General features: G+C 32.3%; 9 protein-coding genes across 9 annotated transcripts; 2 read left to right on the top strand and 7 right to left on the bottom strand.

Annotated features, from left to right (window-relative positions):
• Window positions 1-152: 152 nt before the first annotated feature.
• BX664DRAFT_110311 (ribosomal protein S10 domain-containing protein) lies at window positions 153-1,129 on the bottom strand. Its single transcript, XM_051539701.1, has 3 exons — window positions 998-1,129; window positions 726-934; window positions 153-666 (listed from the first exon to the last, which is right to left on the bottom strand). Exons 2-3 carry the CDS (start codon window positions 817-819, stop codon window positions 302-304), a joined length of 459 nt encoding a protein of 152 aa, XP_051402025.1. The 5' UTR covers window positions 820-934; window positions 998-1,129; the 3' UTR covers window positions 153-301.
• A 226-nt stretch (window positions 1,130-1,355) lies between these two features.
• On the top strand, window positions 1,356-4,443 carry BX664DRAFT_110329 (OPT oligopeptide transporter protein-domain-containing protein). Its single transcript, XM_051539702.1, has 8 exons — window positions 1,356-1,570; window positions 1,651-1,841; window positions 1,909-2,065; window positions 2,139-2,776; window positions 2,856-2,980; window positions 3,069-3,598; window positions 3,673-3,765; window positions 3,850-4,443. The coding sequence occupies exons 2-8, from the start codon at window positions 1,809-1,811 to the stop codon at window positions 4,344-4,346; spliced, it is 2,073 nt and encodes a 690-aa protein (XP_051402026.1). The 5' UTR covers window positions 1,356-1,570; window positions 1,651-1,808; the 3' UTR covers window positions 4,347-4,443.
• A 619-nt stretch (window positions 4,444-5,062) lies between these two features.
• On the top strand, window positions 5,063-6,569 carry BX664DRAFT_330009 (14-3-3-like protein). Its single transcript, XM_051544908.1, has 6 exons — window positions 5,063-5,177; window positions 5,401-5,458; window positions 5,558-5,589; window positions 5,677-5,951; window positions 6,018-6,358; window positions 6,441-6,569. The coding sequence occupies exons 1-6, from the start codon at window positions 5,169-5,171 to the stop codon at window positions 6,491-6,493; spliced, it is 768 nt and encodes a 255-aa protein (XP_051402027.1). The 5' UTR covers window positions 5,063-5,168; the 3' UTR covers window positions 6,494-6,569.
• A 1,096-nt stretch (window positions 6,570-7,665) lies between these two features.
• Window positions 7,666-8,915, bottom strand: BX664DRAFT_110372 (Gti1/Pac2 family-domain-containing protein). The gene is made up of 3 exons (XM_051539703.1): window positions 8,672-8,915; window positions 7,952-8,577; window positions 7,666-7,847 (listed from the first exon to the last, which is right to left on the bottom strand). The coding sequence occupies exons 1-3, from the start codon at window positions 8,841-8,843 to the stop codon at window positions 7,773-7,775; spliced, it is 873 nt and encodes a 290-aa protein (XP_051402028.1). The 5' UTR covers window positions 8,844-8,915; the 3' UTR covers window positions 7,666-7,772.
• Window positions 8,916-10,216: 1,301 nt separating this feature from the next.
• On the bottom strand, window positions 10,217-12,669 carry BX664DRAFT_372438 (major facilitator superfamily domain-containing protein; the record flags this gene model as incomplete). The annotated part of the gene is made up of 9 exons (XM_051548671.1): window positions 10,217-10,260; window positions 10,325-10,696; window positions 10,833-11,095; window positions 11,213-11,837; window positions 11,919-11,937; window positions 12,029-12,042; window positions 12,141-12,174; window positions 12,250-12,511; window positions 12,569-12,669. The coding sequence occupies 9 exons, from the start codon at window positions 12,667-12,669 to the stop codon at window positions 10,226-10,228; spliced, it is 1,725 nt and encodes a 574-aa protein (XP_051402029.1). The 3' UTR covers window positions 10,217-10,225.
• A 171-nt stretch (window positions 12,670-12,840) lies between these two features.
• BX664DRAFT_330014 (ras family-domain-containing protein) lies at window positions 12,841-14,133 on the bottom strand. The gene is made up of 6 exons (XM_051544909.1): window positions 13,970-14,133; window positions 13,835-13,896; window positions 13,698-13,760; window positions 13,483-13,599; window positions 13,277-13,405; window positions 12,841-13,198 (listed from the first exon to the last, which is right to left on the bottom strand). Exons 1-6 carry the CDS (start codon window positions 14,094-14,096, stop codon window positions 13,094-13,096), a joined length of 603 nt encoding a protein of 200 aa, XP_051402030.1. The 5' UTR covers window positions 14,097-14,133; the 3' UTR covers window positions 12,841-13,093.
• Window positions 14,134-14,211: 78 nt separating this feature from the next.
• On the bottom strand, window positions 14,212-15,965 carry BX664DRAFT_330016 (RNA 3'-terminal phosphate cyclase). The gene is made up of 7 exons (XM_051544910.1): window positions 15,796-15,965; window positions 15,655-15,726; window positions 15,388-15,563; window positions 15,248-15,319; window positions 14,900-15,150; window positions 14,563-14,808; window positions 14,212-14,484 (listed from the first exon to the last, which is right to left on the bottom strand). Exons 1-7 carry the CDS (start codon window positions 15,920-15,922, stop codon window positions 14,352-14,354), a joined length of 1,077 nt encoding a protein of 358 aa, XP_051402031.1. The 5' UTR covers window positions 15,923-15,965; the 3' UTR covers window positions 14,212-14,351.
• Window positions 15,966-16,346: 381 nt separating this feature from the next.
• On the bottom strand, window positions 16,347-19,544 carry BX664DRAFT_330018 (uncharacterized protein). Its single transcript, XM_051544911.1, has 13 exons — window positions 19,497-19,544; window positions 19,287-19,410; window positions 19,070-19,200; window positions 18,982-18,995; window positions 18,858-18,894; window positions 18,343-18,724; window positions 18,239-18,260; window positions 18,030-18,147; window positions 17,852-17,967; window positions 17,608-17,757; window positions 17,268-17,447; window positions 17,005-17,144; window positions 16,347-16,921 (listed from the first exon to the last, which is right to left on the bottom strand). The coding sequence occupies exons 1-13, from the start codon at window positions 19,504-19,506 to the stop codon at window positions 16,435-16,437; spliced, it is 1,911 nt and encodes a 636-aa protein (XP_051402032.1). The 5' UTR covers window positions 19,507-19,544; the 3' UTR covers window positions 16,347-16,434.
• Window positions 19,545-19,554: 10 nt separating this feature from the next.
• On the bottom strand, window positions 19,555-21,638 carry BX664DRAFT_330022 (uncharacterized protein). The gene is made up of 7 exons (XM_051544912.1): window positions 21,582-21,638; window positions 21,390-21,482; window positions 21,233-21,306; window positions 20,480-21,159; window positions 20,205-20,304; window positions 19,824-20,142; window positions 19,555-19,751 (listed from the first exon to the last, which is right to left on the bottom strand). The coding sequence occupies exons 1-7, from the start codon at window positions 21,609-21,611 to the stop codon at window positions 19,701-19,703; spliced, it is 1,347 nt and encodes a 448-aa protein (XP_051402033.1). The 5' UTR covers window positions 21,612-21,638; the 3' UTR covers window positions 19,555-19,700.
• Between the last annotated feature and the right edge of the window lie 471 nt (window positions 21,639-22,109).

Consider the following 22,109-nt stretch of genomic DNA (forward strand, 5'->3'; position numbering starts at 1 on the left):
AAAAAACAACGAAACGAAAAAAAAGGAGAATAAATAAAAAAAGTCGTGAGAGTTCTCAAAAGAAAAAAAAAAAAAAGCAAATAATGCTCACCTCACGTGGTCCCTTAACATCATCATTATCAGGTCATAATTATTTTCTATTTTATATATTTGTTGTTGTTCTTGTTCTTTTATTGAATATAAACTATATACTATATGGATGATAATTATCCGTCTATCTAATTTGTCAATTAGGTTTGGATATCATCACAAAAAAAAAAAAAAGGTAAAAATAATGATCCATATATATTAACTAAACTATCTATTTTTTCAAAGTATCAAATTCAAATCGAGTTGCACGCATACCAATCCCTGAAGGAGCATTCATTGTCAAATATCGTAACCATCGTTCTACAACATCCGGGTGCGTATCCTTAATTTGTAATAATCGTTTGTGTGTTTTTCGTTCAAAGTTTTCTTGTGATTTTTTGTGAACAAAAGGTGATCGAATGACGGTCCATTTAGAAGTTTGTGTTGGTAAAGGCACTGTACCAGAACAAGGCATACCCATATGGAAAGCTGCTCGTCGTGCAAAATCGGCATAAAAATCAAGTTGTTGAGGTAAATAACCACGTAATTGAAGATTACATACAGTAATATTGTGAGTAGGAGCAATTCGTTGAGGCACTATTGAAGTTATTAAGAATGAATAACATATTCATATAATGGTAGAAAAAAAAACTTACCTTCAAAGACTTCACTTGAATCATCAGTTTCATTCACACTAGGCACTTCAATATTCTTAACACTAGTTGACTTTGTAGTGGACCTATTATTCATAATACAAATAAGTCAGCATTCTTATTAAAGTATATTATCCATCATTCAATACTCACACAAAGGTACGAACAGTTGGTACTGATGTAAAACGAGGTACTGTTAAGAATAATTGACGCTATAAAGAAAGAAAAAAGTCAGTATATATTTGAACGACGTATTATTGTATTGACTTATTTACAGTAGAATGCATGTTGTAAGTTCTCTAAAAAAAAAAAAAAAAAAAGCAAAACAAAAAAGGGAAAGAAAAAGAAAAAAAAATATCGAAATGCTTTTTCCACTCATCTCTGAATGTCGCTCCAAAAGCCACCGCTCCTCGTTCAGAAAAAAAAAAAAATCGAAGACCGGGCTTGAAACCGTTTCCCTCAGATCGGGTGAATTAAAAGCCCTGTAGATGAGCAACAATAGAAAAGAAAAAAAAAAGATATGTCAATACTGAACTTTTTCTCACTTATCTCAACTTGGTTACCCAACATCACTTGATTCCCCTTACTTGATAAACCTATATTCTATGAATGAACTATATACATTTTCTTTATAGCCAATCATAATAAATACAAATGTCGTCATTCATGGGATTAGTAACGAACGGTATTTCAATTCACACTGTTTTATGTTCCTCGTCAACCCCACCATTTTTGGGATTTTTTCCTTTTCTTGCTTTTTCTTTCGCATACTCAATTTTTCTTCTTTTTTTTTTTCTATTTTCTCCAAATGGTGACAAATACAAACAGGAGGGAATATACACCATTAGGTAAAAACCAACTATTTATTATTTTATTTATATATATATATATATATATTCTTATATGTATTTATATTTTATTACTATAGATCCTCCTGTTATGCAATCTACTTTTAGCGATCAACCACAATTCACTGTAAGAGTCATTATTGATATCTTTTTTTTTCTTTGACTTGATAGTTCCATTCATGTCAAACTGTATTTATAGTTTCGTGCGGTGGTGGTTGGTCTAGCTATCGGCACCCTTATGTGTTTTTCAAATATGTACTTTGGACTTCAGGTAATAAAAAAATGATGATGATGATACAATTTTACTTAAATCTTTATTTGTTTATATATATTATTAGACAGGTTGGATCTCGATGATGTCTCTACAGTCATCTCTACTTGGTTTTGCACTCTTTAAACCATTCCAATCCATACTTCAAGTCAAATTTTCACCTGTGGAAAATGTTGTTTTACAAACAGTTGCTGTTGCCACAGCCACTATGCCATTAGCAGCAGGTATGTCATAATGATAAAAAAAAAATACAATTTGTATCACCGAAAACCTAATTGTTTTTTTTTATCTCGATAGGCTTTGTTGGTATCATCCCCGCATTAGCATTATTAAACAAATCCGATCATCCGGAGGGTGCCATTGTTTTATCTTTTCAACAATTGGTTCTATGGTCTTTGGGCGTCGCTTTCTTTGGTGTCTTTTTTGCTGTGCCACTTCGAAAGCAAACTATTATTCGTGAAAAATTACGCTTCCCATCAGGAACTGCTACAGCTCAAATGATCAGTTTACTTCATCAACAACCAGATCCTACTATGACCTCTACTTCATCTTCCACCACTATCATGACATTACGACAACGACATAAAAAACATCTCCAGTTGAATAATGACAATGATGATGATCAACAACCTTTATTATCACTCACTTCCGATCCATCCGTTCATTCTTCATCTTCTTCTTCTTCTTATGGATCCCAAGGTGATTTACCCAATCATCTTGATTCAACAAATTTTGAAGAGGCATGGCACTTGAAATTGAAAGCTTTATTGATCTCGTTTTCCATGTCTTCTCTTTATACCCTTCTTTCCTACTTTTTTCCTATTATTACCAACCTTCCTATCTTCAATTGGTTATGCTTCAATCTGGTCGACTTTCGTGCTTGGGATTGGTACTTTGCCCCTAGTCTTAGCTATGTTGGTCAAGGAATCATTATGGTAACATATATAACATGTTTATAAATCAAAACAAAAGCAATAGTGATAACAACTTTTCCTTTCTTTTTTTTTCTTATAGGGTTTACCAACCACACTTTCCATGTTACTTGGTTGTATCGTTGGTTGGGGGATTTTATCACCTATGGCTTACTATTCAGGATGGGCTACTGGACCTGTGGATGATTGGAAAACTGGATCAAAAGGGTAAGTCAACGAAATAAAAAAAAAAAAAAGAGAAAAAAAAGAGTGAGATGGAAGTTAGACTGATTTTCTTTTTTTTTTTTTTGGATAGATGGATTTTATGGGTATCTCTAGGTGTAATGATTTCTGAATCGATTATATCATTGGCTATAGTGACAATTCGAACTATAACAAGGTCAATAGCAAGATCATCCTTAGATACAAAAGCGACAACAGAAACTAGTACAGTTCAACAAGAAGATGACATTGAAACAGTGTTTCAAGAAGGGGAAGAAGAGGATGATGAATATGAAGACGCACCAGCTGATCAACAAGTCTCGAAATGGACAACTATTATTGGATTGATTGTATCGACTTTATTATGTATCTATTTGGTACGACATGTCTTTGGACCTGATATTTTACCAGTATCTTTGACATTATTGGCAGTGGTGGTAGCTATGTTTTTAAGTGTGTTGGCAGTGCGTGCTCTTGGTGAAACGGATCTAAACCCTGTGAGTGGTATAGGTAAAATTAGTCAAGTAATATTCGCTGGTATTCTTCCTGGTAGTATTGCTGCCAATCTGATCGCAGGTGGTATTGCCGAAGCTGGTGCTCAGCAAGCGGGTGATCTAATGCAAGGTAAAAAAAAAAAAAAAAAAAAAAAAAAATTTAAACAAATAAAAAAATTAACTGATTTCTTTTCTTTCATCTAGATCTTAAAACTGGTCATCTTCTTCATGCATCTCCAAAGGCTCAATTTTATGGACAATTGATTGGATCTCTTTTTAGTGTGTTTACAGCATCAGGTAAAATATTTTCTATTTTATAAAATACCTAAAAAGAAAAAAAAAAGTTAATTCCATTTTTTTTTTTTTTTTTGATGATGATAGGTGCCTATTTACTATACCGAAATGTTTATACTATTCCTGGACCTGAATTTCCTGTACCTACAGCACAAGTTTGGTTAGATATGTCAAGATTAGTCAATGGACAACCTTTACCACCTCATGTATCAGAATTTGTGATTGGATTTGCTATCGTATTTGGTATTTTTGTCATTATTCAAGAAACAAGTACAATGCATCAACGATCCATAGGTTGGCAAAGATATATTCCTCAAGGTATGGCATTCTCTATTGGTATGTACAATCCTCCAAGTTTTACTCTGGCTCGTGTGATTGGTGGCTTGATGACTTATTATTGGTATCAATATTGTGAAAAGCATGATGATGATGATGATGATGACACGTGGTGGTTGGACCCTAGATATCGGTACAAAGTGGGCAAAGTACTTATTATCATTATTGGGTCTGGATTTGTTTTGGGTGAAGGCACTTTTGCTTTGGTGAATATGATCATGCACGCATGTCATGTTCCTCATTTATAGATATTCATATATGTATGTACACATGTTATTTATATATTTATATAGTATTATTATTCCTTTTTTTTTTTTTTGTTTGTAGTTAATCTATCCTTTCTCCTTTCTCTCTCTTTTTTTTTTTTTTCTTTTATGTACATTATCTCCTTGATTCATTTTATATACTGCAATAAAACTTTATTTTTCCAATATGGATTCGTAGATGATTGGTTTTTTTTTTTTTTTGTTCTTAATATATAAATATATGTGTGTGTGTATAACAATGTTGGGTTTGGCATGGTGTAACAATTGTTCAAAGTGCGCGTAGTTGTGTGAGTGTTTTGTGTGTGTGTAGGCTCAGAGCAGTTTCTTTTGTTTTTGTCCAACCTTTGGATGTCCGCTGTCAGTATTCTTTTCTTAGAGATAAGATAAATAAAGAAAGATGAATGTTATCATAAATATAAAGAAAAAGAAGAACAGTAAAAAAAAAAAAAAAAAAAAGAGATTGACAGATGATGATACTGAAAAGGAGAGAGAGAAGAAAGCTTAAAAGTAAAATTTCAAATGTCGGAGGAGGGTGTGTGTGTGCCTTATTTATTAGTTAGATGGGGGGTAGGGATTTGATGATATCTTATTGGTGAGACTTGTCTCTAATCATTAGAACTCAGCTTTGTATACGTCAGTTAAAAAAGTGAGAAGAAAAAAAAAAAAAAAAAAAAGGTGCGACACACCAAAGAAAGGGAGAAACAAATAAATTTTTTTTTTCTTTCTATCTTGTTCTTTTCTTTTCTCTTTTGACAACCTTTTTTTTCTCTCTTTAATACATCCTCACAGTCAACATTTATCATTATGTCTTCTGTAAGTAATTTCTTTTTGATTATATTTTTAAACAAAGATGAAATATCAAAACAACATGTTTTTGTTTTGATATTTCTTGTTTGTTTTTTTTTTCTCATCTTGTCGCGTTTGGAAACTTTTCCCATCATGATGATACTTTACCGAGAAATACTAATCTTTATTTTTTTTTTTTATTATTTGTATTTGTATTCTTTTCTTTTTTTTTATTTATTTTATTTTATAGGAACGTGAAAACAATGTGTACATGGCCAAGCTTGCTGAACAAGCTGAACGTTACGATGGCAAGTTATTATTAAAAATAAGAAAGATGGATTAAGAGAAAAACAAGGGAGGAATAATAGATAACTCATCCTTTATATCTTTTTTTTTTCGTTGAATAGAAATGGTCTCCTTTACTAAAGAAGTTGCCAAGGTAAAAATATATATAGAGAGTGATAAAAAAGAAATCCGTATCAATAAATTCACTCATTTATTATTATTATTATTATTATTATTTTAGTTGGGTGTTGAATTGACTGTGGAAGAACGTAACCTTTTGTCCGTTGCCTTCAAGAACGTGATTGGTGCTCGTCGTGCATCCTGGAGAATTGTATCCTCTATTGAACAAAAGGAAGAAACAAAGGGAAACACTAGTCAAGTTGAAAAGATCAAGTCTTATCGTCAACAAATTGAAGCTGAACTCCAAGATGTGTGCAATGATATTTTGGTAGTATTGAAGGATAATCTTATTCCTAATGCTCAAGGTGGTGAATCCAAGGTCTTTTATTACAAGATGTAAGTTTTTATGAATTTATTATAGAGAGAAGGGAATACTTATTATTATAAATTCATATTTTATAGGAAGGGTGATTATCATCGTTATCTTGCTGAATTCTTAACTGGTGAAGATCGCAAAAGCGCCGCTACTGAGGCTCATGAAGCCTACAAGAGTGCTACTGATATTGCTCAAACTGAATTGGCTCCTACACATCCTATTCGCCTTGGTCTTGCCTTGAACTTCTCTGTCTTCTATTATGAAATTTTGAACTCTCCTGACCGTGCCTGTCACTTGGCCAAACAAGCCTTTGATGATGCTATTGCTGAATTGGATACCCTGTCTGAAGAATCTTACAAGGACTCTACTTTGATCATGCAACTGCTGAGAGATAACTTGACCCTCTGGACTTCCGATCTCCAAGAAGGTAAATAAATTAAAAAAAAAAAAAGAGGCATTGATTTGGATTGAAAAATATAATATTCATCATCTTATTTCTTTTATTATAGAAGCTGACAAGGCTGATGAACCCAAGAATGAAGAAACTGAAGAAGCCAAGTAAAAAAAAATAAAGATCCTTTCCATTTTTTATTTTTTATTTTTGTCTTCTTTTTTTTTTTCTTTATTATTCTTTCTTTATCTATTACTCGTTAGTCCTATCACCCCTCGCGTTTTTTCTTTTTTTTTTTTTTTATCTTTTACGTATGCACACTCACTTATTCACATTATACACATCAATTGAAATTGTTTTTTTTTTTTTTTAAAAAAAAAAAACAGTTTCCTTTTTTGTTTTCGTTTGTTATTTTTGATTGCCTTTATGAATAATAAAAAAAAAAAAATAATAAAGCCGAATATTTTTTTTTTATTATATACACATCTCATTGGACTCCTTTTTCCGATTGATCGAATTACCTTCATTTTGACTCCTTACATCACACTTTTTTTTATACCAACTCACCATCATACTTGTACAGAACGAGTTCTCCCTAATGTTTTAGGTTTTAACATGGACCAGCCCCTTGATTCATACTTCCGGTTCAACCATCCCCTTGTTGTCTCATTCACTGGAATCCTTTTTTCTATTTGTAGATAATCATACCATGTGAAGGATGATGATTTCAAAGGCCAATGAAATAAAATGATAATATAATATATAATATTGATTTTTGTATTAAGGAATATACCATCTTATGTATTATAAATATATATATTTGACTAATATATGTATAAAATGTATAACTTAAATAAAAGACATATAAATCAAAAAGGGGTGGTAGTATAAGTAGAAGAATACAGAGGGGTAGAGGGGTGGATCATAGAGGCATGGCGAACAGATGGATGGTACACGTGTCGATCGGAAGCAGGTGACATATAATTAGATGATGATATAGCAGTCGTAGGTGGTGTAGATGGTGGCGGCAATAGTGGCAAATGATCCAAATGATCCTTTTGTGGTTCTAATGGAAGGTGTTGGTATTGTTGATGTTGCTGATGATAATGATCTGATGCATATGGTGTTTGATCCTGTGGATGGAATGGATGATATTGATTTTGTCCAGTATGTGATGATGGTTGATATTCTGTTGTTGGAATATTATTTCGAATATTACTATAAGATGAGCTTGTAGATAGGCTGTCAATCGTAAGAGGCAAAAAAGCCGTTTTCATTTTGGTTTCTTGCTGACCAGAAGGTTGACCTGAGTCATATATCATGTATTCGGATTGTGACATGGCTTGAGTAGTTCCATAGGTGAGTTGATCATGAGGACTTGATAGAGAAGAACTACTTGATCGAACAGATCCATCATCAGTTTGAATCTTTGCAAATTTCCGGGATTGAATTAAATTGATAGAGTTGGGTGAAGAAGAACGTCGACGCCGTTGTCCAATTGCACTAGTAGTAGTAGTAGTATCATCTATCATTAAAAGATAATGAATATATTGATTCTAGTTTTTTTTTTTTTTTTTTTTTTTTTTTTTTTTTTTTTTTTTTTTTTTTTTTTTTTTTTTTTAGACGCACACACTTACAATGAACAGATTTCGTTAATGGATGATAAGAAGAAGGATTCACCAGAGCATTAGGAGATGTAGAGCAAGGAGAAGAGGAAGGTGAAGGTAAAGACTTGACTTGCTGAGTGTCTCTACTAGAAGCATCATTAGTGTTGATAGGATAAATTTGAGATAAAGGTGATTCCAACAAGGGTGATACACGGAAACTTTGACGGTGAATCATGTCAGAGGAGATACGCAAGTGAGCCAGTGAAGCTGTTGTTGATGGAGTAGGTAAAGTATTATTGATGACATCGTTTTTGTTGTAATAACTAATCAAATGTAGATGGTTTCCATTGACGACGATACTCATTGTTTTCTTAATCAATCCACTAGGTTTAAACCGATATGATGTTGTCAAAGATCCAACCAATGCACGTTCACGATATCGATCAGCTTGTTCACAAGAAGGTTGTTGTGACGCATAAGGAGAATAAGGTGGTTGTTGTTTTTGGAATGTCAAATCAAATCCATCCCGGTCAGAAACATCCATGCGTTTTGGTATATTTTCACGACCATCCAATTCACGGTATATCAAAAAGTTGCCTAATATTCTTGAAGGACTCCATATCAAACCATCTGTCCATCGCTTTATACCTTGGAATGGTAAAATAGAAGAAGAAAATAAGTTTTTTTTTTTTTTTTTTTTTTTTTTTTCTTAAAAAAGCAAAATTTCACATTCCGCACTTACCACTTTCCCTCTCATCAAACACAAATATAGTGCCTGAACGAATGGAACTACGTTCCTTTTCTTGTAAACGTCTAGATATTTTTGGTAAGATACCTCGTCTACAAGCTTCAAATATTAATAATGTATCAGTAGTAGTTTCAATATAACCATAAAAGGTTTCTGTAAAGGTCATTGAAAGAGAATAGAGAGAAAGTTAAAAAAAAAAAAAGAAAAGAAAAAAAACTGTATGATGGATAAGCGTTTTTATATCAAAAAGAGAGAAAAAAAATATTTCTCGGGTAAAAATAACCAAAAAACTTAAGGAGACATCATTAGTATCTTATTTATATCTTTTCTGGTGCCACCCCTTCGTTCAACCAAGGCAACGTTACAAAGAAAAGCGTGGCTTTGTCTAAGAAAGAGAGAAGAAAAACGCCCAGATATCCTTTAGTTTGACTTTTTTTTTTTTTTTTGCTCCAGCTTGGGAGTTGGAAAAAAAAAAAGGGGGGGAGAACATCCGGTAAGTGCGTGTGTGTAGAAATGGCCGAAGCGGATTTCCCTTTTCATCCAAAAAAAAAATTATCCGTATTCAAGGGGAAGGGGATCAAAGGAAAAAAAAAAAGCTCTATTCTTTCTCGGCAAATGACACTCATTGTTATGGCGTTTTTTTTTTCCAGTGGCCACTCATTTTTTTTTTCTTTTCGTTAGTGATTGGATGATCGATACAGTCATGCTTTAGAAGCATGATTATTAATATGACCCGACATCAACATGGATGAAAGCAAAAAAAAAAAAGTGACATTTTCTCCACAAAGTTGATCCTTGCTATTACCACGTGTATGTAACTACGACATTTTTTTTTTACTAGATCCTTCAAAGTTTGTTGTAAAGACCATTTTATAGATGTGGTCATATCAAGAATCTGTGCGTCAGCATCGTGATGGATCTCCTGCTTTCGTAAAAGAAGTGAAAAAAAAAGAAAGGAGTTTGATAAAGCGGCAGAGCGATTTTCTTTTACCCCCTGACATTCTTGAATCACCCTTATTTTCTTTGACAATTACCTTCTTGAATTTGGCTCCTTGATAAGCACAAACGTATTCCATTCTATAGGAAAGTTTTTACAATAAAATCATATAAAAAATAAACTTTTTTTTTTGATAGAAGCCTAATTAGTTGTCAATTTCAAATTCTTTTGCATAAACCTTTTCATCCGTTATTGTTTACTAAATGAATCGTTGGTTTTAGTTTACCTTTATGATTAGATGAAGTAAGAAGAATGATTGTCAACGCATATATTGTTTTCAATGGTTTTCAATTTTCCTTTTTGGATCATTTATTATTGTTATTATTATTCAATAAGATACATGATAATAGTGCAAGCAGTAAGATATAAACATAAAATGATAAATAAAAAAGTAAATAGAGGGGTGATTACCAGTTCTGGACAATCGTAATAGTATATAATAAGAAACAAGAATATAGGGGTTGACGATAGATACAAAAAAAAAAAAAAAAATACAGAGAGGAGAGGGGCATGGGACCGGAGATCATTTCAATATAGTCAATCCGTTTGGTTTAGACCTTGAGTGCACCATGACGATCATCCATAACTACGTAATCATACAAAAATCAGTCATTTGTACAATTTTTCTTTTATTTTATTTATTTATTTACCTTCAGCCATTTCAAGTTTGTCATTCATCATAGTATTGTTCATCGTTTGATTGTCAGTTTTACGATCAGCCAAACCAAATGATTTCATGGGCAAGGTAAATAAGAATGTCAAACCAGCTAAAGCCAAGGCAATGATGGACAAGATTCGTTGCACCTCACCATAGGCAGTGACCACACCATCATATTGATCGACAGGTAACGCTTTTACATAGTCGACGCTACCGACGATCTTGGCATAATCATATTCACCAGGAACGTACTTTGCCAATTCACCAGGTAGCATATTATTCCAAATACTTCCAGACATGGTTGATCCAATACTTCCAGCAATAGATCCTCCCACTTGAATCAAGGCAGTTACCAGGGCAAGATCTAATCATCATCAAAGAAATAATAAAAAAAAGAAAATAATCCCAGTTAGTAAATGTTAAATCAATAAATAAAAAAAGGTAGGATTATCTTGACAGTCCTTTTTTTTTTCTTTTTTTTTTTTTTTTAGATTTCTTACCATCATGAGGAACAGAACTTTGGATGGCCACCATTACAGGAATATCTAACATACCAGAACCAGCACCAGCTATTGTTTGAGAAATGACTACAAAGGCATTGGATGAATGAGGAAGGCGAGCAGGAATCATAAGTCCAATACCAAGGATCATTAAACTGATACCAACCCATACGAATGGACGCCAACGTCGAGTACGTTTCATCATGTAACCAGCAAAGACTTGGAAAACCACATAGGCAACATTGTAACCACGATCCAATAACCTGTAATGAATGAATGATGATAGTTGAGTAATGATCAAAAGAGAGAGAGAGAGAAAGAAAAAAAAACCAGATAAACTCCAATTTTTTTTTTATGTTTCCTTTCAAAAAATAACTTACGTTGCTTCACCTGCTTTAATTTTTCGAGAAACTACCAAATATGTGGTAAAGTAAAGCCAATTTGTAGAAGAGATCAAGGTAACGATAGATAAGACAATGACGCCAAGTATAGGAGTACGGTTCTTCCATTTCATCATAGGTAAGACAGGTTTAGTAGCAAACTTCCATTCATAGAATCCAAACAGAATCCAACACACCACACCACCGACGAGACATCCAATGGTACGCGAGTTTTGCCAACCATTCCATGACGTCGTTGCAAGCACCAAGGGTAACAAAATCATACACAAGCCGCCCACAAGCAATAAAGAACCAATGAGATCAACCTCAGCAATGAACCAAAGTACTTTTTCAGATAAAGATTTCTTCTTGAGATTGGCTTCGGTCTTTTGACGTTTGTATTCCAAATAAACTTCAGACCGATTGACGCGAAATTGTAAATGCCATAGTGTAGCAATCAAAGGTACACAACTGACAGCCAATAGAATCGAGTTCATGCCATATGCCCAACGCCAGCGTGGTACACCAAAGGCATCACCAATCAAAGGAGTCACAAAGATATTGATCAATGATGGTACATTGTATAATGCTTGGAATAAACCTCGATTAACAACATCCGTAAGATCTAAAAATGGAATAAAGAAAGAAAAAGAAGTTTATAATTTTTTTTTTCTTTGTTTTCTTTTTTTTTTTTTTTTTTTTTTACCTCCGATAACAATTGGACCCTGTCATCAAGACAATAAGGAACCAGTTAGCTGGATGCTTTTGTTTTGTTTTTGTTTTTTTTTTCTATAACTATGTGGAAGATTCACTCACCAAGATTAAAACACCTAAAGACAAATAATAAAAAAAATACATAAAAAGAAAAAAAGGAAATGTTACATGCTTGCATCATCATACTATTTATATATTGATATCATCATCTTACCACTGTAACCAAAAGAATATAAAGTTTGTCCACCCTAAAAAAAAAAAAAATCAAATTAAATTCAATATCACGTTCGTTGAAACCATTCATCTAGTATATTATTTTTTACCACAAAAGTTGCATAAGTAGGAGCAGCAGCCATGACAATCACAGCAGCAATATAAAGAATCATGGAGGCAGTATACGCATTAGCACGACCCGTCATATCAGATACTTTGGAATAGAAGGGGAAACAAACACATTGAACGATAAAGGCCACAGTACTAAGAATACTTAACATATTGTTGGACTGAAGATCTGTCAGAGCATTGACACTAACTGTAAAACCCATATTTCCTTCCCAATTGATGGCCCATGATAATAAAAGAAGACTAATAATAACAAAAAAAAATGATTTAGTTTGAATAGATAAGGACAGCCTATCTTACCCAGTAAACACAATGATTTTATCACGTTTTGTCCATATTTTAGTAAAGAGTCTGACTCTTTGTACCCCATCTAATGTGGTGTTTTCTACAGGCTGGTCCATAAGTATAATAATAATAAAATAAATAAAAAAAAAAGAAAAAGAAAGAGAAAGAAAAAAAGAATTGTTTTGACTTTCCGTCTTTTTTTTTTTTATCAGATCATCAGATTGAAAAAAAAAAGAAAAGTTGGAACTCCACATAGAATAGAATCGATATTTACAATGATTAAGATATAAACGATAAGGGAGGGTGACTATTTATTAATTAAAGGAAAAGATAATAGATTGAAAATAGGATTGAATAAACATAGTGATGTTAAGAAAGAAAAAAAAAAGGGAACTATACTAAGATGTCGTGAATATGATGATGATAAAGCAAGGGAGAAAGGTCATCTAGTAAGTTTCTATAATTAACCTATAAAATTTAGGTCGAATTGATGGAAGGCGGGAATGGAAAACAACCAAAAAGGACAATGGGAATACCAAATCAGCAAGCACAAGAAGAAGTATCAGTAGATTCACTACCATTGGTCATTCGTAGAGTAGAGGATGTTGTTGTCTTTTTTTGCCATAAACTAGGTGTTTCAATGATCTATCAAATATGCAAATAAAATAAGTAATCGTCCTTCCATTTGTCAGGAATGTGGTAACTAAAGTACTTTTTTTTTACCTTGGTGACCAATTCTTCAAAAGCCTCCTCCACACCGATTTTGGTCTTTGCACTACATTCCACGAACAAAGTCTGTAATCTTCGGGCTAAATCTGCGCCTTCTTGATAGGTCACAACACGGGAAGCTTCCTAGATTTGTTAATGGTTAATGCATCCTCTTGATCAAGATTTCTCCGCTTTTCTTTTATACACAATGAACAACTTACTTTGTCCACTTTGTTGCCTACAATCATCTTGACCACATCCGGACTAGAGCAATATGTATTCACTTCATTCCACCAAGTATTCAAAGCATCAAATGTTTCACGGCTACTAATCATATACTATCATTAAAAAAAAATACATAATTATATTGATACCTAAAACTCAATTGCCTTTCACCTTCTTGTTATCGTAATAAAGTTTGCTTACCTAGGATAACACCCTGAGCTCCTCGATAGTATGAAGATGTTAATGTACGGAATCTTTCTTGACCAGCGGTATCCTATTAAATAAATAATGGTTCATATAAGAAGAGTTCAAATAATCCAAAAAATATTTTTTTTTGATTGTCTTTACCCAAATAGTGAGTTTATATGTTTGACCATCCACTTCCATCATACTAACTTTAAAGTCAACACCTAAAACAAATAGAAAAGAGAAAAAAAAAAGATCAATTAGAGAAGATTTGTAGTATCCTTTGATGATATGTACCAATAGTTGCAGAAACTTCTTCTTGGGGTAAAAAGGTATCATCAGTGAATCGTAGTAATAACGAGCTTTTGCCAACATTGGAGTTCCCAATTAATAAAAGTTTCAATGTAGGAACATCTTGCGCCATTCTCTTTTTTTTTTTTTTTGTTGTTGAAATAAGTAAATCAAGAGAAAAAGGTGAAAAAGGAAAAAAAAAAAAAAAAAGCCAAACGTGGTCTCTTGGTCACTCACTCACTGCATCTGAGATCCAATTAGACTCTTAGCCTTATTGCAATCATGTGTCAATACCAAAAAAAAAAATCCAAATTTGATGAAAAGAAGAAACAATGAATGATAAGTTTATTGAAGTATGCTTATAAAGATAAAGTATATATATAAAAGTCTAAGTTGTCTTTTTGTTATGATTAACATAACCAATCCCCACACAAGTCATAAAAATGGTATTCGTAGATTCATCAGGTTGAATTTTGAAGGACACACCAAAGAAGGACTTGAGATCACGTAGATATTGAATCCTGCAACAACAAAAAAAAAAATATGAGTGCTCCAAATCATCATATGATATCATCCCAAGAAAATATAATATCGCTTACGTAAAAGGAGTTAATTGACCAATTCGGATTTTACCAACATCTTCAGGAGCCAATACCATCAGTAATAAGTTCAACCATTGACTTGTTGTATCCACACATCCACGTAAACGAATTTCATTTAATACTAGTTTTGCTGCCATAATACCTACATCTTCTGGTGTTTGTCCAGCTTCTGCTGCCTTTTCCGCTGATAGTAATACCCCAGCGGTAGATTCTGCAACCAATGATAGAGCAAACCCTGGAGATCTATTTAGAGAAAAAAAAAAAAAAAAAGAAGTGTCAACCATCCAAATTTGTCCTTCATTATAATTGAGATACAAAAAAAAAAAAAACTTACTTTCCACTTTCAGCACCTTTATAAACGTCCGTATAAATATAAACATCAGGGATATAACGATTCAATAAAGATCTAGCTGATTCAACAAGTCGATTGGCAGTTTGTGGTGATACTCGAGTACAATAGGCGATACCACGAATCTTTCGAATTCTTCCTTCATCAGTCAGTTGGATTGGTTTCAATTGTCGTATACTATTACAAGTAAATACTACTTCACCACCACCAAGAGGAGGAGCACCTCGTTTTGTAATCTTCACAAAAAAAAAAAAAAAAAAAAAAAAAAAAAGAGAGAGAGAGAGAAATTAGTTCATCATCATTATCGTTTTGGAGTATTCATAAGATTATTACTTTAAGTTGAACATTGTCTTCAATACCAAATCGAGCCAATTGAGGAATTAAAACTGTTCGAATAATATCAACCTAAGAAAAAGAAAACCAAATAAAACGGTTATATCAAATTTATCCATAGAGAGATTTCTTTTTCTTACCGAAACATCAATGTGATCTGTAGTGATGCCTTCTAATGTAAGAGCAAAAGGTTTCTTGGAAAAGGGCGCTAAAACAAGAAGAGGTTCTAAAAAGTAACTAATACTACGTTCATTTCCACAATCGTGTTCAATTCGACCACCCATGATAGATCCAGGTTTGTAAAGAATAGATGTACCTTGAAGGAAAGAACAAACATATTTAGTTTCAATCTTGATCTTTTCTATGATCTTAATTCTTTCCATATTTTTTTTTTTTTGGTTATTTACCGGTATAACTGATTTCTATCGTAGAACCATTGGTCACCTTTTCCAAAAGTTGTAAGAATTTTGCCTCGTAATCTATTATTTATTTGTATCAACCAGTCAATCTTTTTGTATCGATCTTCTTTTTATTATTATTATATTTACCTCGAATACCAGGATCTTCATCGTCAGAACGAATCTTGTCAATACGTACAATCTTCCCACTTAAAGTTGCTAACACCAATCTCTGTCGAAGATAATTGTGTCCTTCAAACTTGAGCAATTTGCTCATTATATATATGTCAATAAATAAAAAAGGTGGAAAAGTAAAAAAGTAAAGAGGAAAAGAGTTTTTTTTTTTTTTTTTTTTTTTTTTTTTTTTTTGTTCTCTCTTTGACAAGTAAAACTTTCAAATGCCGTTCATCGACCATCAGCCACTTTGTATGAGCATGAACTTTTGATATCCAAAAAAGGATAAACAACAATTTTACAATACAGGAGAGGATGTTTTAAGAGTAAGGACTACTGCAATGAACAATGACTAAACCAAATAGTAGAAATCGATTGTAATCATCATATATAGTAGAGTAAGTAATCACAGCGGGATTCTTCGTAGTACATCACTGTGTACTCAAAAAAAAAAAAAAAAAGACAAAACTACTGAATGATCTCGTAAAGAGCCAAAACGTTTATTTGTATGATATAAAGATAATTTGTTTTCAAAAAAAAAAAAAAAAGAGAGAGAGAAAGAGAATAGTGTGCACAATAATACTAAAACTAAAAAGATATATAAAATTCACTGTTCTATAACTTCGCCTTACCAGCCTTGATACTGTCATATCCTTGAGCATCAAAACGGATATAATTGTCACCACGAAGCCAGTAAATATGTTCATCTTCTGGAATCTTGCTCAAGTCGATACCTTGATTTCTAAAGTTGACTTTTTGCTGTTTAAATGTACCAGTTGTTTCCATGGAGGGCACAATACGGAGGAAAAGAGGAACGGCATAAGAAGGAAGTTTGTTTTTCAAATGGGCTGCCAAACCTTTAAAATCAAAGGTATTTTCATCTTGTACACAAATTGCTGCCATACTAGCTCGACCATCATGACCAGGAACTAAAGTACCATATACATTCGCTTCCAAAATACCAGGGAAAGTACTGACAGCATGAGCAACTTCAGTTGTAGCTACATTTTCAGATTTCCATCGGAAAGTATCACCTATGCGATCCACAAAGTATACAAAGCCTTCACCAGAAAGTCGAAGTAGATCACCAGATCGATAGTAACTACATTAAGATAAAAAAAAAACGTTATAAAACTAATTAGTAAAAAAAAAAAAAAAAGACTTATTATTATATTTTGTACTTACATGTCACCTTTTTTAAATGCATCCTTAATCAGTTTCTTGTTTGTTGCTGCTTTATTATTGTAATAACCATCAAATCGTAATGATATACCAGATTGTGATTCCAATTGTACGATCATTTCACCTTCTTCATCAAAATCAGCCTATTATCATAAAGGTGCCCATTATTATTATTATTATTATTATTATTATAAAAAAAAAAGAGTATGATCATCATTAATTAGTACTATAGAATCAAATCTAATGTTATCAGGAAAATAATTTACCTGAACTAGAAAACCATTGGCATTTCGTACTGGTGTTTCTGTAATAGGATCAACTTTAACAAGCTTGATTTGAGGAGATAATATACGAATTAAAGGACCACGACGACCAATAGCACCAGCACCATATTCGCTAGTATTGTCATTGTAGAAACCACCAGGTCCTTCAGTTGAGGCATAGAACTAAATAAATCAAATGAGAATGAAGATTAGATAAAACAAGATAAAGATCCTAGTGATATATTCAAATCTATTTATAATATATATTTAAACAAGTTACAATTCTTTTTTTTTTTATTTAATAATCCAGGGGAGGTTAAAGATCGGATTATCGGATACTTACTTCAATAATACGAGGGATATTGAATCGTTCTCGGAAGCGACTCCATACATCAGGTCGCATACCATTACCACATATAAATCGGACGTTGTGTAGTTTTTCTTGAGGACAAGGAGGTTGACTAAGCAAATAGCGACACATTTCCCCAATATACTACATCAGTAAAATATAAAAAAAAAAATAATTAAAAGATAATTTATATATCATTCTTAATACATTTTTCTTTCTTTTCGTTTCAACTACTTACGATAAATCCAGTCACCTTGTTATGTATTACTTCATCCCAAAAATGCCTAGCAGAGAATCTTCGACCAAGAATGACAGTCGCACCTCCATAAAGTGGTGCTAATGTTGCGATGATACCTATAGACAAATATAAGTTAGAAAAAAACCGTGAAATCATTTAGTTTCTTTTATTCACTTACTTGCAGAACTATGATATAAAGGTAAAACGGCGTATATACGATCAGAGGGTAGAATATTCATAGTAAGACAAAAAGTAACAGCTCCTAGCATTGCACGTGAATGATTGATGGGAGCAGCCTATACCAAAAAAAAAAAAAAAAAAAAAATTAATTGAGACATTGAAGAACTGTTTCCTCTTCGATTTTTTTTTTTTTTTTCATTGACTTACTTTTGGCATACCAGTAGTACCACTAGGTTTAAGAAAGAAGAAATAAATAGAGTTTAATTTTCTGACATTTCATTATACCTTCTAATCTTTTTTTTTTTTTGTACCTTGTATAAATCAACATGGCTCGATCATTTTCTGTCGTTCGCTTGATATAATCTTCACTAACATCATCATCAGAGTAGTTGGCAAGGACAGAAGGAGTCAAAGAAGGAGCAAAAGAGAAGGAGGGAAATTCATCATATTGAGTTGCTTCACCATAAGTATACATGGATAAGAATGGAGGAACTTTGGATAAAATGGTAGATACTTGAGTTTCATATTTAGGATCAAAAATCAAAATTTTCGCTTCAGCCACCTTGATACAGTGCCATAATGAATCTTCAGTTAAATTGTTGTTGATAAAAGCAGCTACAGCACCAATCTTAAGAATAGCGAACCATAGAATGATAAATGAAGGATGATTTTGTTGCATCATGCAAACATGATCTAAAAAAGGAAAGACAAAGATGTTGTAAGCATTTCTACGGTTAAATTATTTTACCTTTTACTTCCCCACTTTTTTTTTTTCTTTCATTTCCCACCCTTATTGTCGCACTTGACTAATTTTAATTCTGCTTACCTTGATATTGGACATTTTTTTCCAATAACCAATGTGCCTAATGAATAAAAATCAATAGATAATAAATAAATAAATAAATATGAATTTAAAATAATATTTTCATTAAGATAATGTATATTCTTACCAAGCGATTGGAAGCTAACATATAAAATTAAATAATAATAGTATTAATAAATCAATATCAAATCTTCATAAGAATCAAACTTAGTTACCTTTTTCAATATCACGGAATGTATAATTTTTATCTTCAAAGACCAAAAATATATCGTCCGGAGTTGCCTTCGCCTTTTCTTTAAAGTAATAGTATACGTTTGTACGACCTTCTGCAACAATTCGCTCAGTACTATTAAAAAAAAAAAAGAATGACGAGAAGTCAACTAATCTTTTTTTTTAAAAAAAAAATAAAAACATTTTTCTATATAAACTTACGCTCTTCTTGTTTGTAAAGCTTTATGTACAATACCAAGATCTTTGCTAAGATGGAATCGTGCATCCAAATACATGGACCCTAAAACGGATCCAACGCCGATGGCAGCTGCTTTAAGAAGAGAATCTAAAATAAAACAACAATAATAATAAAAAACACATAAGACTTAAGTATACAATATAGACTTGAATGATACACGGAATTCACATTACCAGTTGGCATAGTTTAGAGAAGAGGGGAAAACAAAAAGGGAATAAAAGAAAGGAAAAAAACGATTTGTCAATGAAGAAAAAAAACTTATATAATATTTTTTTTCAATGGAGTTTGAATGTGGGGTTGAAAAAGAGGCGCATGAAAGTTTATTAGTCTACATTTATTTAAAGATCTATAATTCTAATCCAAACTATTTCTAAAATCTATACATCCTTCTTTTCATCATCTTGTTGTTGTCTTCCAAAGCTAAAATACTATTATTCATTGAAGAAAAATAAAAGTTAAAAAAAAAATTAAAAAAAACTTTATCTTCTTTTTCTTTTTACCTTTTCCCTAAATAAGTAATGTCCAAGTGCTTTTGGTGTATCTGCATTTTCTAAGGATGATGATGAAGTAGTATAATGTTTGACCTTTTCCATAGTAATTAATCGTCTTGACCATTGACCAAAGTTTTGTTCACTATTTGATATTAATACCATACAAGGATGCTGAGGTACATCTGTATTTGAATATTCATCCACCACAGTTGGTAACCAGTATACCAATCGACCACCCACATGAAGATGTTTTGCGGAAAATTCCAATAAATCTTTAAGTACTTCTGACATTTCATAAGGTTTAGTAGGAGGATAGTAATCTTCTCGTCTAAATACAATAAAAAAGTAAATAAAATCATCCTATCTTTTCTATTTTTTTGTCTCACTTACAAATGCATAGGTACACCTTCATAGGATCGTTCTTGTAATGGTTTCTTCAGTTCATCCTTTCGACCCAATCTTTTCGCGCCAGCACGAACACCATAAGGAGCTATAAATAAGGATTAAAATAATTAGTACCATTCACCTGTCAGTACCATAGAATTAAAAAATCAAAAGAAGAAGAACTTACGATCTGATCATATGGCAAAAAAAAAAAAAAAAAATAGAAAAAATCAGTTCATCAAAGTTTCTATAGAATAATTTTTTTTCCTCTTTTGTCTAACCTGTAACAATAGCGTCCAACCAATCATCACATCGCCAAGGATTACGAGTAACATCAAATACTAGAGAATCTAAAACACGACCTTGGAGATTGTATTGTTCAATATTGGATTTAACACCTCTATCTTTAGATTTTCCACGTATTTGACGACCATCGATATCCGATCCCAATGTATAAGAACCAAAATGAGCACAGGTAAATAAGAAACTTCCAGTACCAACAAAAGGATCATAGACAAGTTTGCCTGAAGAAGCAAGTGCTTGATTCGCCATCACTAAAGATAATTCAGCATCCATCGATGTTGTACCCAAATAATGTCGTTTCTTGAGATTATATTTTTGTACCAAATCACGACTGCCTGAAGCCACAAGTCGACCCATATACACATACTTCAATGAAGGAGGATTTCCACCTTCAACATGAGTGGTAGTTTGTCCGTAATCTTCTAAAACACCAAATTTCACTTGAGGATTGGTTAGATCAATATCACCTTCAAATCCAAGATAAGAAAAAGAATTGATAATCTTCAACTGTTCTTTTGCTGTCAATGTCCACCCAAATGCTGAGACACTAAATTTAAAAGAGGTATAATGGTAATCTGCCCATTTGTCCTTGTTTGCTTTGACTTGATCGTTTACAGCATCATAAGTTGATCCTTCACCCCATAATTCATAGATTCTCCTATAATAACAAAATAAAAAGAAACCCTTATATTAGTACGTCTAAATGTATTTATTTATTTTTTTTTACTTACTTGATCAGAATGGATCGTTTCACTAGTTTACGAGCATCATCGTCCGATTCCAGTTCAACCTTAAAGTATGGACTCTAGAAGTAAAAATTCAATGTAAGTAAAAAAAAAAAAAAAAATAAAAAAAAAAAAAAGTTCTAATATAGTGATGATATCTTACGTCTAATTTATAACTATCTTTGGCATAGTTGTATTTGACGTTTTCCAAGACAGCAAGAGAATCGAATTCTGGTAACCGAAATTCCTCGTGAGACTAGATCAAGTAGAAAGAAATTAAAAAAAAAGGAAGACAAGTGAATAAGAACATTTTTCTAATTATAATATCATTGGTACTAGTTTATATTCTACTTACTTGAGCAAATTGAATCAGATAGAATGGCATTGCTTTTGTGGAAAAAAAAAAAAAAAAGAGAGAGAGAGAGAGACTATTAGAAAAGGAAAAGAGTTGCCTTCAAAAAAAAAAAAATTGTATCGTTATTCAATGCTCTCAGCCACTAGTTTCAACTACCGCGCAGTGGAAACTGAGATGTGTCCCTGAACAAATTGTAGTTGCTACATAAAAGTAATGATTACATTTATGTAATATAAGATTAGGATCTATAATATTTAAAAAAAACAATTCAATCTTTTAATATGATAAAAAGGCACCATTCATTAGAAAGATGGAAATGCAAATAGAACCAAGAGAGTATGCTCACGTTTGAGAGTAAAAATGATAGGTACAAGCTCGCGAGTCGCGCCTAATCTGCGTTTGAAATAGAGCAAAGAAAAAAAAAAAAGTTGACCCATTTTGTTCATTTCTCCTTTTGTCTTTATTCTTTTTTTTTTCTGCCTGTCTATATATATATTATACCTTGGTAATTTTCATACCTTAAATTTG

The sequence above is a fragment of the Halteromyces radiatus genome (assembly GCF_025201355.1).
Source record: "Halteromyces radiatus strain CBS 162.75 chromosome Unknown BX664scaffold_3, whole genome shotgun sequence".
Classification (NCBI taxonomy): domain Eukaryota; kingdom Fungi; phylum Mucoromycota; class Mucoromycetes; order Mucorales; family Cunninghamellaceae; genus Halteromyces; species Halteromyces radiatus.

Bases quoted from the DNA above. Each gene is read 5' to 3' on its own strand.
- BX664DRAFT_110311 (XM_051539701.1), bottom strand. From the start codon at position 819: ATGAATAATAGGTCCACTACAAAGTCAACTAGTGTTAAGAATATTGAA. The intron at 667-725 runs GTAAGTTTTTTT...TAACTTCAATAG, and splicing joins TTCAAGTGAAGTCTTTGAAG to TGCCTCAACGAATTGCTCCT.
- BX664DRAFT_110329 (XM_051539702.1), top strand. From the start codon at position 1,809: ATGTGTTTTTCAAATATGTACTTTGGACTTCAG. The intron at 2,981-3,068 runs GTAAGTCAACGA...TTTTTTGGATAG, and splicing joins TGGAAAACTGGATCAAAAGG to ATGGATTTTATGGGTATCTC. The intron at 3,599-3,672 runs GTAAAAAAAAAA...TCTTTCATCTAG, and splicing joins AGCGGGTGATCTAATGCAAG to ATCTTAAAACTGGTCATCTT.
- BX664DRAFT_330009 (XM_051544908.1), top strand. The intron at 5,459-5,557 runs GCAAGTTATTAT...TTCGTTGAATAG, and splicing joins ACAAGCTGAACGTTACGATG to AAATGGTCTCCTTTACTAAA. The intron at 5,952-6,017 runs GTAAGTTTTTAT...CATATTTTATAG, and splicing joins AAGGTCTTTTATTACAAGAT to GAAGGGTGATTATCATCGTT.
- BX664DRAFT_110372 (XM_051539703.1), bottom strand. From the start codon at position 8,843: ATGACCTTTACAGAAACCTTTTATGGTTATATTGAAACTACTACTGAT. The intron at 8,578-8,671 runs GTAAGTGCGGAA...TACCATTCCAAG, and splicing joins GTTTGATGAGAGGGAAAGTG to GTATAAAGCGATGGACAGAT. The intron at 7,848-7,951 runs GTGCGTCTAAAA...TTTTAATGATAG, and splicing joins AATCTGTTCATTGTAAGTGT to ATGATACTACTACTACTACT.
- BX664DRAFT_330014 (XM_051544909.1), bottom strand. From the start codon at position 14,096: ATGGCGCAAGATGTTCCTACATTGAAACTTTTATTAATTGGGAACTCC. The intron at 13,897-13,969 runs GTACATATCATC...TATTTGTTTTAG, and splicing joins AGAAGTTTCTGCAACTATTG to GTGTTGACTTTAAAGTTAGT. The intron at 13,406-13,482 runs GTAAGTTGTTCA...TAACAAATCTAG, and splicing joins TAGGCAACAAAGTGGACAAA to GAAGCTTCCCGTGTTGTGAC.
- BX664DRAFT_330016 (XM_051544910.1), bottom strand. From the start codon at position 15,922: ATGAGCAAATTGCTCAAGTTTGAAGGACACAATTATCTTCGACAGAGA. The intron at 15,320-15,387 runs GTAAGAAAAAGA...TCTTTTTCTTAG, and splicing joins CAGATCACATTGATGTTTCG to GTTGATATTATTCGAACAGT. The intron at 14,485-14,562 runs GTAAGCGATATT...TTGTTGTTGCAG, and splicing joins GGTCAATTAACTCCTTTTAC to GATTCAATATCTACGTGATC.
- BX664DRAFT_330018 (XM_051544911.1), bottom strand. The intron at 18,725-18,857 runs GTAAGCAGAATT...TTCCTTTTTTAG, and splicing joins AAAAAATGTCCAATATCAAG to ATCATGTTTGCATGATGCAA. The intron at 18,261-18,342 runs GTACAAAAAAAA...TCTTAAACCTAG, and splicing joins GCCATGTTGATTTATACAAG to TGGTACTACTGGTATGCCAA.
- BX664DRAFT_330022 (XM_051544912.1), bottom strand. From the start codon at position 21,611: ATGCCATTCTATCTGATTCAATTTGCTCAA. The intron at 21,307-21,389 runs GTAAGATATCAT...TTTTACTTCTAG, and splicing joins AAGATAGTTATAAATTAGAC to AGTCCATACTTTAAGGTTGA. The intron at 20,305-20,479 runs GTTAGACAAAAG...CCTTATTTATAG, and splicing joins GTTGGACGCTATTGTTACAG to CTCCTTATGGTGTTCGTGCT.